Source organism: Archocentrus centrarchus, unplaced genomic scaffold (assembly GCF_007364275.1).
Source record: "Archocentrus centrarchus isolate MPI-CPG fArcCen1 unplaced genomic scaffold, fArcCen1 scaffold_58_ctg1, whole genome shotgun sequence".
NCBI lineage: Eukaryota > Metazoa > Chordata > Actinopteri > Cichliformes > Cichlidae > Archocentrus > Archocentrus centrarchus.
Window position 1 is genome coordinate 195,483 of NW_022060279.1, and position 13,808 is coordinate 209,290.

Here is a 13,808-nt window from a genome sequence, read left to right on the forward strand (position 1 = left end):
GCATCTGCAGACACTGCACCGGTCTGTCGCGGTAAAGAGGGAGCTGAGTGTGAAAGCCAAGCTGTCGATTTTCCGGTCAATCTGCGTCCCTACCCTCACCTATGGTCACGAGCTTTGGGTAGTGACCGAAAGAACAAGATAGCAGATACAAGTGGCAGAAATGAGCTTCCACCAAAGCGTGGCTCGCTCTCCCTTAGAGATAGGGTGAGGAGCGCAGTCATTTGAGAAGGGCTCAGAGTAGAGCCACTGCTCCTCCATATCAAGAAGAACCAGTTGAGGTGGTTCAGGCATCTGACTAGGATGCCTCCTGTGCCCCTCTTGGGTGAAGTGTTCTGGGCATGTACTACCAGGAGGAGGCCCCAGGGCAGACCCAGGACACGCTGGAGAGATTATATCTCTTGGCTGGCCTGGGAACGCCTTGGGGTTCCCTGGATAAGCTGGAGGAGGTGGCTGGGGAGAGAGAGGTCCAGGCTTTTCTGCTTAGGCTGCCCTAACCATTTTTATCCAGGTAATGTGCTTATTCACCCTCAGTGACTGACTTGAATTAACAATGAAATTCTACACTAAAATTTTAATTTAAAGTTAGTGTCATGGTGATTTAGAAAGTGAACATTTTCAAAAGTGGTGTCATTGTTCAAATATTTCCAGACCTACCTGTGCACAGCATTTTTAAAAATGAATATCTGTGTGTTACCTGTGCAAAAGTCATCCTGGAGCCAGTCCAACTGTCTCACTTTCATCTCCCCACCTGGTGGAGAGAAAAGATTGCGTTAGATAAGATGAATTTTTATAGTTTTTCTTGTGATTTAGAAATGAAATGGTGAAATAAAAAAATTAAAATAATCAATCCGAACACTGACAGGAAGATTGGTGCAATGTGAGCAGGAATGCAAGTGCTGAACAGAACACTGGTGAGGAAGGCTGAGGTGGAAAGCAAATCGTTTCATTTACCAGTCAAACTAAGTTCAAGCGTTTACTTATTGTCATGAGATCAATTCACTTCAATTTTAGTTATACAGCATAGCACCAGTTCATAACAACAACTGTCTCAAGGTACTTTATGTTGTAAGGTAAAGACCTGCACAATATCTGATGATCCCTTTTAAAAGAAATCTATCTTGGCACCATTAGGCTCAGTATGGGGCAACCATCTGCCTTGACCGAATGACAGGATAGAAAATGCAGCAAAGAGGAGAAAACATGAATCACAGAAAAGAGTTGACAAACGCCAATGGCATGCAAAAGTGGTGTATAAATACACTGGGAAGGAAGAGAGGGGAGTGCAGCACGTGAGGGACCCCCAGCACCCTGACTGCACGGCAGCATTATTAAAGCTAGTTCAGGGTCACCTGACCCAGCATTAACTATAAACTTTGTAATTTTCTCCCAAACTCAAAGTGGGAGCTGGTTCCACAGAAGAGTAGCAAGATCACTGGTGTCTCAGTTCCCTCAAATATTCACCCAAATGAGTCTGGTCCATATAGTGGCTGAGCTCAGCCTCGGTGATATATGTTCAGGACCTCTGCACTCTGGAGTACGCTTGAAGTGCTTCAAGGAGCACCATGAAGTAGGTGAATGCACATCTGAAGTCATTCTGCTGAACTCTGCCTCCTCCTTATGCTACTGTGTGCTGGAACCCAGGAAGAGAGGGCTGGACACAGTGCGATAAAAGGAAGAACAGTATGTTTTTTAAAACAACTCTCCTTGTCTGGTCTGTACACCACGAATCCACAAGTAGCTGATGATAGTGTCACAGAATGCCTCTGGAGTTTATCCTGAGTAGAGGGACATCTGGAATAGCCTGCTATACGCTGCTGCTTACAGTGGCAGACCCCATTTTGTTTGGATTAATGCTTCTCAAGGAAGCTGCAAAACAGAACCTGTATAGTATATTTTAAACTCACATGCACACAGACATTCAGGAAGTGTATCCATATAACTGTCCCATGTTTGCAACAGTAACTTTATGGCCACCTGCATGTGACATGTTTAGAGGGCTACATTCCAGGGTTAATACAGGAATCCTAGAGTTCAATTTACTACTGTTTACTACCTCGCGGAAACCCTGTATTCTCTCTGAGTGGGCACCGCAGTGATGACAGGAAGCAATCTGACAGTGTTGTCTCACCTGCAGGCTCCAGAATGTGTTTATTTAATGCGATGTTTCTTTTGCACATGCTTAAAAGGTCTTCACCCACATCTGTAAAACAAAGTGGAAAACAAACTGTTGTTTGACTTAAGAGTAGAAAACAACACTTCACTGTTAGGTGCATGAATTTAGCATTAAAGTTCACACTGACATGGTTTTCATTCTTTACATCCCATGTGCTGATTTGATCTCGTACCCCTGATTCCCCATCTTTACAATGTTTATTTTCACTGAATAAAAACAATGCTGAGCATTTGATATGCTGCCTTTACTTTGTTAATGCAATCTGCTCAGTGGAAGTTTAAAAACAATATTGTATATGCTTGAAGGCAGTGTACCTGTGCAGTAGACGGTTTTGGCTACGGTTGTCATGATGATGCTGGTTAGGCCTGTCCCTGCTCCAAGTTCTAGAACTGTGGCTCCTCTGAACATGTCCGGGTCAGAGAGGATGAAGTCAGCCAGAAGTAATGCCCCCCGCCACACCTGATGTGAGCCAAAAACACATGAGCTCCAATGTTATCTTAATATCAAAGAATTTCATGGCACAGTTCAGCAATACATATTTCCATTAACATTAGAGGCATACACAGTCAAACAATTACCAGTTCACTGCAACCTTTTCAAAAATTCACAGTTTGTCACTGAAAGCACACCTGCTTTAATATCCTCCCTGCTTAGAAACCACTGATAAACAAAACAGTCTCCATCATCCATCCATTCTTTTCTGCTTATCCCGTTGAGCCTCATAACACCTCGTTCACTGCTGTCACTCTCATGAACAGCCATGCATGCCAGACGTTATGTCACAACTGTTGATATGCACTATGCTCCACTTTTGATATCTGTGCTCAGTGTCTGTACTGCTCTGAAACATTCTTCAAATCATTTGTAAGTGCTGCCTGCACAGATTTGTAAATGCAGCAGCCTATCATTTAAAAAATTATGCTGACAAGTCACAGAAACATAACAGAGTATTCCTGTTTAACTCAGAAACCTCCATATCCAGACACAGCTCTCCTTTCATCAACCATAGCTCTAAATGTGGAACCATTTGGGTGATGTTCTGACAGATAACTGACTGAAGAACAACACCACCGAGACAAAGGACAGTCCGTGCCCTCTGAAGTCAAGAGGAGATGCTTTTCAGCAGCTCAGGGATTGAACCCTGGGACCTCACAGATGACCTCACAGGTGAGTTGGGTCCTTGGGTAAGAAATCAGTTTCACCTCCAGATCACCTTTGTGATCACACACATCTTAATGAATAAAAACCTGTAATTCAAAAAATCCAAGTATCTGGACTCCCCTCTCCATTACATCCTCAGTCTTCCAGCACCTTAGTCATTTCCCTCCTTTACTGATTACCTTGCCCACCGACAGGTGGAGGACGGTTTGGTCTTTGGTGGTTTTGGTCTGTCTGTTTGTTAGTAAGTAAGTAAGTAAAGTAAGTAAAAATGTATTTGTATAGCACATTTCAGTGGCAAGGCAGTTCAAAGTACTTTACATCATAAGAACATCAAACAAATGTGCAGTAAGATCATTAAAAGCATTAAAAACATCAATCAATTACACAATAAACCATCAAAACATCAGAATCATCACACAAAATCATTAAACCATCAAGCAGATACACATGATAATCATAGGGAGATGGTCAATGTGTAATAAGATATTTTGTTTAGAGCAGCTTCCACCCGTGTTTGTTTGCTACTAATCAAAGGCAGCTCTAAACAGGTGGGTTTTCAGGCTTGATTTAAAGGAATTTAGTGTCTCGGCTGTTTTTAAGTTTTCTGGGAGTTTGTTCCAGATTAAAGGTGCATAAAAACTGAAAGCTGCTTCTCCATGTTTGGTTCTGGTTCTGGGGATACAAAGTAGACTGGAACCAGAAGACCTGAGTGTTCTGGAAGGTCGACACAATGATAGTAAGTCTTTAATGTATTGTGGTGCTAAACCGTTCAGCGATTTATAAACTAATACAAGTATTTTAAAGTCTATTCTCTGAGCTACAGGTAGCCAGTGTAAGGACTTTAAAACCAGGATAATGTGCTCTATTTTTGTAGTCTTGGTGAGAACACGAGCAGCAGCATTTTGGATTCGCTTCAGCTGTCTGATTGATTTTTTTGGCAGACCTGTGAAGATACTGTTGCAATAATCAGTGCGGCTAAAGATACATGCATGGATGAGTTTCTCTAGATCTTGTTGAGACATTAGTCCTTTAATTGTAGAAATGTTCTTCAGGTGGTAGAAAGCCGACTTTGTAACTGTTTTTATGTCTCTGAAGGTTCAGGTCTGAGTCCATTACTACACCATGATTTCGGGCCTGTTCACAGGTTTCTAATTGTAGCAGCTGAAGCTGCGTGCTGACTCTTGATCGTTCCTCTTTAGGTCCAAAGATAATAACTTCAGTTTTGTTTGTGTTCAGCTGGAGAAAGTTTTGGCACATCCACACATTGATGTGTTCTAAGCATCTGTTCAGTGCTTGGATAGGTTCTGAGTCACCTGGTGATAGCGTGATATAGAGCTGTGTATCATCTGCATAGTTATGATAACTAATCTTATTACTTGTTATAATCTGAGCTAGTGGGAGCATGTAGAAATTAAACAGAAGGGGTCCCAGGATTGAACCTTGGGGTACTCCACATGTGACTCCTGTCTGCTCTGAAGAGAAGTTGCCGATTGACCAGAGGTGGGAAGTAACGAAGTACAAATACTTCGTTACTGTACTTAAGTACATTTTTCAGGTATCTGTACTTTACTTGAGTATTTATTTTTCTGAATACTTTTTACTTTTACTCCCTACATTTTACACAAGTATCTGTACTTTATACTTCTTACATTTTCAAAACAGACTCGTTACATTTTAACACGTCAGAGAGAATTTTTCATTTCCGGTCAGTACGCCGTCAAACATCAAACTATCTGAGCCTAAATGGAGGAATAATAACATATAAGAGACAATCATACTGGCGTATTAAATATGCAAACCCGTATAATTAATGTATCATTTATAGCACTATAATCAGGGGTCACAGCGGGCCGGACCGAGTCCATAAGTTGTGCTCGCGGGACATAAACAGCTTAGCTAGCGCTACTGAAGAGGAGCGAGCATAAAGGGAGTAACGTGTGGCAGGTAAATGCAACGTTTCTAAATGCTCAACAAATATCAGCAAACACACAAAGTGTGTGCAGTTTTTCACACAGTGTGTCTGCTAGCTAAAAGAAGAGCTGCTGTATTTCAGGGAGAGCAAAGAGAGAAGTTCACTCAGAGATGGAGAAAGAGGACAGGAGAGGAAGGAGAGAGGTTAGATTTAAAGGTAAGGACTGGAAAATAAACTGAGGTATGCTGACTTTGTGTTATTCAAAGATTGTATGAAAATACTGCAGTTTAGTGTGTGATAAACAGGTCAGCTTGTTGTACTGTCTTTACAGTAAAGCTCTGTGTTGGACTGGAGCACAGTGTTTGTGTTCATGGTCAGAGTTACAGGTTACATCAGTGCAGCAGAGATGAGTTTGAATCAAAGCTGCTGATGCTGAGATTCATTCACTGAATCCAACATTTCTACAGCCTGTATGCTGTCAGTGTGGGGGATGGAGATCAGCTCAGATAGCTGTGAAATACTGGGTTACATCTTTGTGAGTTCACTTCATCCACACAGAGCAGTAAACCTCAGAGCAGCAGCAGCAGGTCAGCTGATCACAGCCTGCACACCAACATCATTTACTGCAGCTCACAATAGAAAGCTGTGGTTCTTCTCCCCATGCAGAGCCACTACAGCTGATCTTAGGGTTCCTCCACCTTCTGAATCCCACTGTAACCCCTGAGTATCCTCATGTTGGTGTTTAGGTGGAGACACAGTCACCCTCTACTATGGAGGACACAGAGAATAGAGCTGTGTTTAAATTCCCTTTCACAGTTTGTGTCCTACAGAACAGATTCAAGCTGAGTACATTCATTAGGATTAAAATTTAGATTGGAATAACATTTGAATTCTCATGTAATATTATTTTATATTATTACAATAATATATAATGAGGTTCAGTTAGCTTACAGAAAATTAGCAGGTAGAAACGTCCTCCAAAGAGCTACTTTTACTTTCTTACTTTGAGTACATTTCAGAGCCTGTACTTTTTTACTTTTACTTAAGTAAAGAAGTTGAACCAGTACTTCAACTTTTACCAAAGTATTTTTTTTAACACTAGTACTTCTACTTAAGTACAGAATGTCAGTACTTTTTCCACCTCTGCTATTGACACAAAGAAGTTCCTGTTCTTTAGGTAGGATTTGAACCAGTTAAGTTCTGTGTCTGAGAGTCTGACCCAGTTCTCCAGTCCCTTTAGTAATATATCATGGTCAACAGTGTCAAATGCTGCGCTAAGGTCCAGTAGAACCAGCACTGTTTCTTCCGCAGTCTGTGTTTGTGTGGATATCGTTGAACACTTTGACGAGGGCAGTCTCAGTGCTGTGGTGAGCACGGAAACTGGACTGAAAAACATCAAAGCGGTTTGTCATTGTTAAGAAGCTATTTAACTGTTGAAATACAGCTTTTTCAATAATTCTGCTGATGAATGGAAGGTTAGAGATCGGTCTGTAATTTTGCAATAGTGATTTATCAGATTGTTCTTTTTTAACAGTGGTTTGATAACTGCTGTTTTTAGAGCCTGGGGGAAACACCTGATGAGAGGGATGAGTTTACTATTTGAATCAGGTCAAATGCAATGACAGGCAGAACTTTCTTAAGGAAGGTTGTAGGGAGGATATCAAGACAGCAGGAGGATGAGCTTAGTTGTTTTAAAAATTCTAAGTTTTTATGGTTGAGTTGGTGAAATACAGCCATTTTCTCTGCCTTAGTTATGTTTGGGCATAGCATTGTTATTGGGGTTGGTGTGGATGAGCAGATTAACCTTCTAATTTTTGTAATTTTCTCTGTAAAAAAGTTGGCAAATTCATTGCAGGCCTTGCAGAGTAGAGTTCAGGTGATAAAGTCACAGGTGGTTTTGTCAACCTGTCAACTGTGGCAAACAGCTGTTGTTAATGTTTTTGTTTACGATTTCTGCAAAAAATGTTTCACTTGCATGTTTTAATGAGGTGTGACAGCTTCGCAGCCTTTCTTTGTATATTTCATAGTCAACGTGAAGTCGAGTTTTACGCCATTTACGTTCAGCCTTTCAACATAGGCTTTTTTCTATTCTTACAAGTGGAGCATTTATCCATGGTGATTTCTTTCTACCAGACACAATTTTCACTTTAACAGGGGCAATGGAATCTGTTATATCTGAGATTTTGGAGAATAAGTTATGTACCAGTTCCTCTACTGGTTTAAAGCATGGAAGTGAAGTAGAGGAGTAGAGTTGACCAGAAGTTTCAGCTGTGCTGTCTGTAAACAAGCATTTTGTGATAACATCTGTTTTTCTAAGCGAGTCAACATAGATTGTACTTTCAAAAACAACAGGAAAAGTATCAGACAGAACGACATCAATAACAGAGACCTTGAAATATTTACACCCTTGCTGATAATCAAATCTAGAGTGTGTCCTAAATTATGTGTTGGCTGTTTAACATGTTGAGTCAAACCAAAGTTTTGAAGTATATCATTTAGCTTTTTTGCCTCTCTGTCGATTGTGCTGTCAACATGGATGTTAAAGCCTCCCATAATTATTAAATAATCATAATCAATGCATATCATAGATAGAAGTTCACTGAAGTCATTGAAAATGAAGTCATTGTTAGCAGGATACCTCGGAAAGTTATGAATTTTGGGGGCCGGTACAGGGAACAATTGATTAAATTTTGGTGGTGATTGGGATCACAATCTGAATCTAGGTAGTTTTAGAAGGATTCTTTATGATTGTGGGACAGCAACAATATTCACATATATTGTGTCTGATCTGAGGATGAGTCAGAATGCTCTAAAAAGGATTATGGTGCTGCATGAACATCAGTTTGTTCATGACTGAAGGAGGATTCCACATCTAATGATCCAGAATGCTGAAAATGATTTATGATGGAGTATGACAACAGTGGGTGGGATCATAGCAGCGTAGTATTGGGTGAGCGAGGTATGTGCTCTACTGAGTGCACATCTGCTTTTAAAAATACTTTTATTATTATTGACTGATTGGATTTTGACTTTTTTTTTTCAATTGATACATTTTTAACCTTCATATAAATCTCTCAATAACAATAAGAGATAACTGTGATTGTCTCTGTGTAATGATCTTATTCTCAGGAGTTCTTATATTTATTTACAGTAAATCTATCATAAACAGATATGTAGTTCTCTCTGGGATGTGCCTCTGAGGTAAGACTGCACATTCATTGGTTGGTCTGAAATCTCCTTTCCATATAAATGTCTCCAGTGGAACGCCGCTGTAAAGAATCTTTCTTTCACTTATTCATTCCCTCACTGTCGTGTGTTTAGTAGTAGTTAATGTTTCATATGTGAAGTTGCTGCCTGTGTTTTCTGTGATTTACTCTGAGTCACTTTACAGTTTCCTTCCCATGTTCATAATCATTGTGTCTGCTGTAGACAGCCTGCACTGGTCATGAGGAGAAGCAGTTTATTAGTATTGATGCTAACTTCTTAGATTATTTTGGTGGATTAGTAGCTGAAGCGGTTGAACCAATGCCATATTGCCCACATTATGCTACTAACAGTTACTGCATGTGTGAGGTTTCTTTTGATGAGTTAAAACAGTCTTTAAACATAAGAAGAGGTTATGCTGCCAGTTACATGTTGCTAGTTTAATGAAACCACTGCAACAACACACAAGAATTGATTGTTAAATAAACTCACCTGTTTGCCAACATCCTCCAAGGGTGTGGCCATTGTGTGCTCTGTGAATAGATGGGATTCATTTATTAAATGCACATACACACATACTGGATGCTACTGTCACCTTCTTTTGTTTACCAGTTTACTGCTGCGTGTGTTTGTATTCAGGCAGTTGAAAGCAGTTGCTTTAAAGAACACCAATGGCCCAGGCTAAGAACTGGTTGACACTGCACATGATAGTGGAGTGACTGTGGTTCAGGAGATGAAGCAGGTCAGCGATTCAATCCCTAGCTCCTCTAGTCTGCATGTCAAACTACCATTGGGGAAGATACTGAACCCCAAGTTGCCCCAATGTATCCACTGGAGTGTGAGTGTAGAAAGAAATGCCTTCATCAATGCGTGCAGGTGAATGAGGCTCATAGCAGAAAGTGCTTCGAGTGCTCAGAGTAGAAAGGCCCTATATAAGTACCAGTTCAGTCCATTTACATCAAATGCACTGCCTAGGAGGGCTTTTCAAAGTTTTCCTTCCCAGAATCTAAAGGAGAAGCAAAAAAGTAAAAGATTTTTTAAAAAAGGCACAGGTATTGGTCTGTGTATGAACTATAATTCATTTGCATTTGTCAAAGTTGTATAATGAGAAATACCAGTTTTGGTGGTATTTCCTTCTGGAGTGATGGCCTAGGGGAGAAGAAGAGGGTTCGTCACTGAGAGGACCCTGGTTCAAATCCTCGGGCTGGCATCACTGTGGGTCCCTGAGCAAGCCCACCCCCCCAGGTTGCTCCCCGGGCGCCCTTTGGCTGCCCCCTGCTCCATGCTGTGCTGTGTGTACTACATACTCCATGTGTGTGATGGGTTAAATGCAGAGAATGAATTTCACTGCATGTAAATGTATGTGACAAATAAAGCTCTTTCTTCTTCTATTTTCACTGTCCTACTTGTATTGATGCAAATGTATGTTGACAGCTGTGAGTTTGCTCTCCAACAGCAGATGCTGCCTAAAGGATTGGAAAACTTTAGATGACAATGAACAATTACAGTAAGCACACCGAAGTATGAGCCTGTACCATTATGCAGTTTGTACAATGAAAATTGAACAAGAGTAACACAACCTGGAACCAGAGACTGTTCATCTTCAAAGTAAAACCTGCACCTTCTGAACATAGTATAAAATACACTGCTGAAAGACACCAAACAGAAAACACATCAGATCTCAACGGGAATGAAATCCTGCTGGATATCTGTACTGATATGGACTGGGTAATGTGTTAGGAATGAAAAGATGCCACATTGTTTGATGGAAATGAAAATGATGAACCTACAGCAGCTGAAAGAAAAAAATGATGCAGCAGGCTGGAACATTTTGCTGAAATGTGATAGCAATAACTCAAAATGGTGCTCAGTAGTTTGTGTGGCCCCCACGTGCTTGTATGCATGTAGCTCTGACAGTGACCCTAGCCAAATGCAAAACTAGAGAAAAATAGTCAGAAAATATGAAAAATGTGAGTGTCCTCCACCTGTAAAACCATTCCTGTTTTGGAATGACTGGAAAAAAAGTTTGCCAATCAAAATTTTGGGTGTGTACTTTCAGACTGGACAAAAATTTATTTTTCATACACATTTACTCACATTTCTCTGTGGTCACATCTAAGTAATAATGTACTGTGTGTGAACAATAAAATAGGCAATGATGTGACTTTAGAAATAACATCATTACACTGAAGTGCCATTATGTCATTGGATGGGATTGGCAGATTCTGGTTCATGCACCACTCTCCAGTGATGCTTCTCATCGTGTCCTACCTTCCAAGTCCGAATAAATTGGGAAGGTTGCATTGGGAAGGGCATCCGGCATAAAATATTGGCCATATCAAATATACAGATCATAAAGAATTAGGTTTCCATAACAACTGCTTCTGGTGCTGTTGACCAGCAGGGTCCTAATGGAAACTATGCTACTACTGGCCAAAGACAAAGGAAGAGGAGAGGAGGCAGGAGGGTGGAGGTGAAAGTAGGGACTTTAAACGTAGGGACTGCAAAGCTGAATGAAGGGGTATCGTATGGAGAAGGGAACAGAGGAGATGAGAGGTGTTGGGTAGGTATAGTGTTAAGGAGAGAATTGCAGAAGGACAGATGGTAGTAGAGTTTGCAAAAAGGATGGAAATGGCTGTGGTGGACGTGCTGGAAGGGGGGGGGGTATAAGAGTAGGGGAAGGTGCACACAGGTGGACTACATCTTATGCAGAAGGTGCAACCTGAAAAGAGAAAGCAGACTGCAAGGTAGTGGCAGGGGAGAATGTAGCAGCATAGGATGGTACTCTGTAGGATGCCTTTGGACACTGAGAAGAAGCAGCAAGTGAAGGTGGAGGCAAGGATCAACTGATGGAAGAATGCTGCACAGAGTTCAGGGAGGAGCTGAGACCGGCTCTGGATGGTAGGGCTGATAATAATAGTATCCACTCGTGATTAGGGTTGAGCTGCCTAAACAACACACCTAAAGCTGGAAATGAGTGAACACACTGTGCCAGGGGAAGAAATTCAGACATCGCCAGCCTCGCAGTCTACCGCCTTAATTCCTAGGCGAGGAGGTGGTCTGCAGTTTGCAGACTTTGTAAGAAAGCGGACAGCTGGACAACTAACCTGTTCCATCATCAGCGAGTATGAGGAATATGAAAAGTTTCAGGAACCCGCCATTAAGCCAAACCTAAATCAGTTAAGGTGTCTGGCAAAACACGCTCAGCAAATTTTACGCCCCCCCGTGGCCACGACTACCGGGATAAAGAGGATGAAGATGGATGGATGTTAATATCCTTTAAGTTAAAATAGGTATGTTACAGTCACTGCGTCATAACCCAGGGACTTTCTCGGAGCTCCCCTGTTTGGAGCCTCAGATAATACGCTGAAGTGGTCTGCCAGAATCGGGTTTCTGATCAGACTAAGGTGTGTAGTTTCTGTGATTTATTTTGCTATAATGTAGGGGGAATACCTCTGGACAGCCTCTTTTTAAATTTTTTTTCCCCTTATTTCAAGCCTTCCATATTGAGCGATTGCTTTTGAAAAACTCGCCGAAGTTTTTCTATTTACATTTGTCATGCCCAGGACACTCTTGAAAAAGAGATTTTAATCTCAACGTGTTTTTCCTGGTTAAATAAAGGTTAAATAAAATAAATAATAAGTTAACATGTCAAAAACACTGATTTAAGTCTTATATTTTACCAGCTTGCACTTCTTGTATAACCCTAACCTAAGGTGTGTATAAACACATTTTTAAATAATGCAAAATATTGTTTATTATCGTTACAGAAAAAATTACAGAAAATATCGAGATATTATTTTTTGTCAATATTGCACACTCCTACTCATGATAATAATAATAAAAAATATTAAAAATATATAAAATAAAATCAAAGTTCTCACCGATCCTTATAATGTCCTTGAACCAATGACATCCTTCTTCATCCATGTCATACTCTTCCTGTTCCAGTACAGTGCTGTTCTGTTTAAGAATTACTGGATGAGTCCAGTCTCGACCACCATCGCCCACAGTGTTTGGCCGAGGTCTAAGAAATCACAGAATATCAAATTCATCAGTGGAAAAATGGATTTCCCTGTGTATGAGTCTTATTTCTTTTTATTAGTGTTTTCTGTTATTAATTCTTTCCTTTAATATGTAGATGAACGAGCTATTGAAAGTACTTCCTGTGAATTATTTTGTATGGAGATGTTGGCAAATTCTTTGTACCTTCTTGAACTTACACAGTGTTAATTTTTCCACATGTTTTTATACACTTTAAGTATTTCAATTTTTTTCCACAGCTGCCATCCTGGTGTTTCAAAATTTGAGTGAGAGGCAGATCTAATATTAACACCACATCATCAGGGTTAACTGAGGCAACTGTTGTTGAACTGGCACTATGTCACAGGTCACTATCCGATGAGCAGATCATGGATGTACATTTGCACAATATCTTTAGAAACATCCTTTCTCAGAGTGATGCTGAAAAGCTAATTCATGCATTTATTACTTCTAGGCTGGACTATTGTAATTCATTATTATCAGGCTGTCCTAAAAGCTCCCTGAAAAGCCTTCAGCTGATCCAAAATGCTGCAGCTAGAGTACTGACAGGGACTAGAAAGAGAGAGCAGATTTCTCCCATATTGGCTTCTCTTCATTGGCTCCCTGTTAAATCTAGAATAGAATTTAAAATCCTTCTCCTCACATACAAGGTCTTGAATAATCAGGCTCCATCTTATCTCAAAGACCTCATAGTACCATATCACCCCAACAGAGCACTTCACTCTCAGACTGCTGGCTTACTTGTGGTTCCTAGGATACTTAAGAGTAGAATGGGAGGCAGAGCCTTCAGCTTTCAGGCCCCTCTTCTGTGGAACCAGCTCCCAGCTTGGATTCAGGAGACAGACACCCTCTCTATTTTTAAGATTAGGCTTAAAACTTTCCTTTATGATAAAGCTTATAGTTAGGGCTGGATCAGGTGAACCTGAACCATCCCTTAGTTATGCTGCTATAGGCCTAGGCTGCTGGGGGGTTCACATAATGCACTGTTTCGTTTCATTCACCTTATTTACCTTATTATAATCCACTCTGCATTTAATCATTAGTTATTATTAATCTCTGTCTCTCCCCCCTCAGCAGATGACCCCCCCTCCCTGAGCCTGGTTCTGATGGAGGTTTCTTCCTGTTAAAGGGAGTTTTTCCTTCCCACTGTCGCCAAGTGCTGCTCATAGGGGGTCGTTTTGACTGCTGGGTTTGCTCTGTATTATTGTAGGGTCTTTACCCACAATACAAAGCGCCTTGAGGCGACTGTTATGATTTGGTGCTATATGAGTTGAATTGAATGGAATGGATACGCTGTCTGACAATTAAAATGAC

The 13,808-nt window shown here is 40.8% G+C and overlaps 1 protein-coding gene across 2 annotated transcripts in view; it reads right to left on the reverse strand.

Annotated features, from left to right (window-relative positions):
• Positions 1-13,808, reverse strand: part of mettl22 (methyltransferase 22, Kin17 lysine) — a 61,451-nt gene that overhangs the window by 44,353 nt on the left and 3,290 nt on the right. For both annotated transcript variants that reach the window (XM_030725552.1, XM_030725553.1), the window contains exons 4-8: positions 12,335-12,477; positions 8,943-8,983; positions 2,488-2,632; positions 2,129-2,200; positions 695-748 (exon numbers count right to left, since the gene is read on the reverse strand). In XM_030725552.1, the coding sequence (XP_030581412.1) occupies positions 695-748; positions 2,129-2,200; positions 2,488-2,632; positions 8,943-8,983; positions 12,335-12,477 (455 nt within the window). The remainder of the gene's footprint in view (positions 1-694; positions 749-2,128; positions 2,201-2,487; positions 2,633-8,942; positions 8,984-12,334; positions 12,478-13,808) is intronic.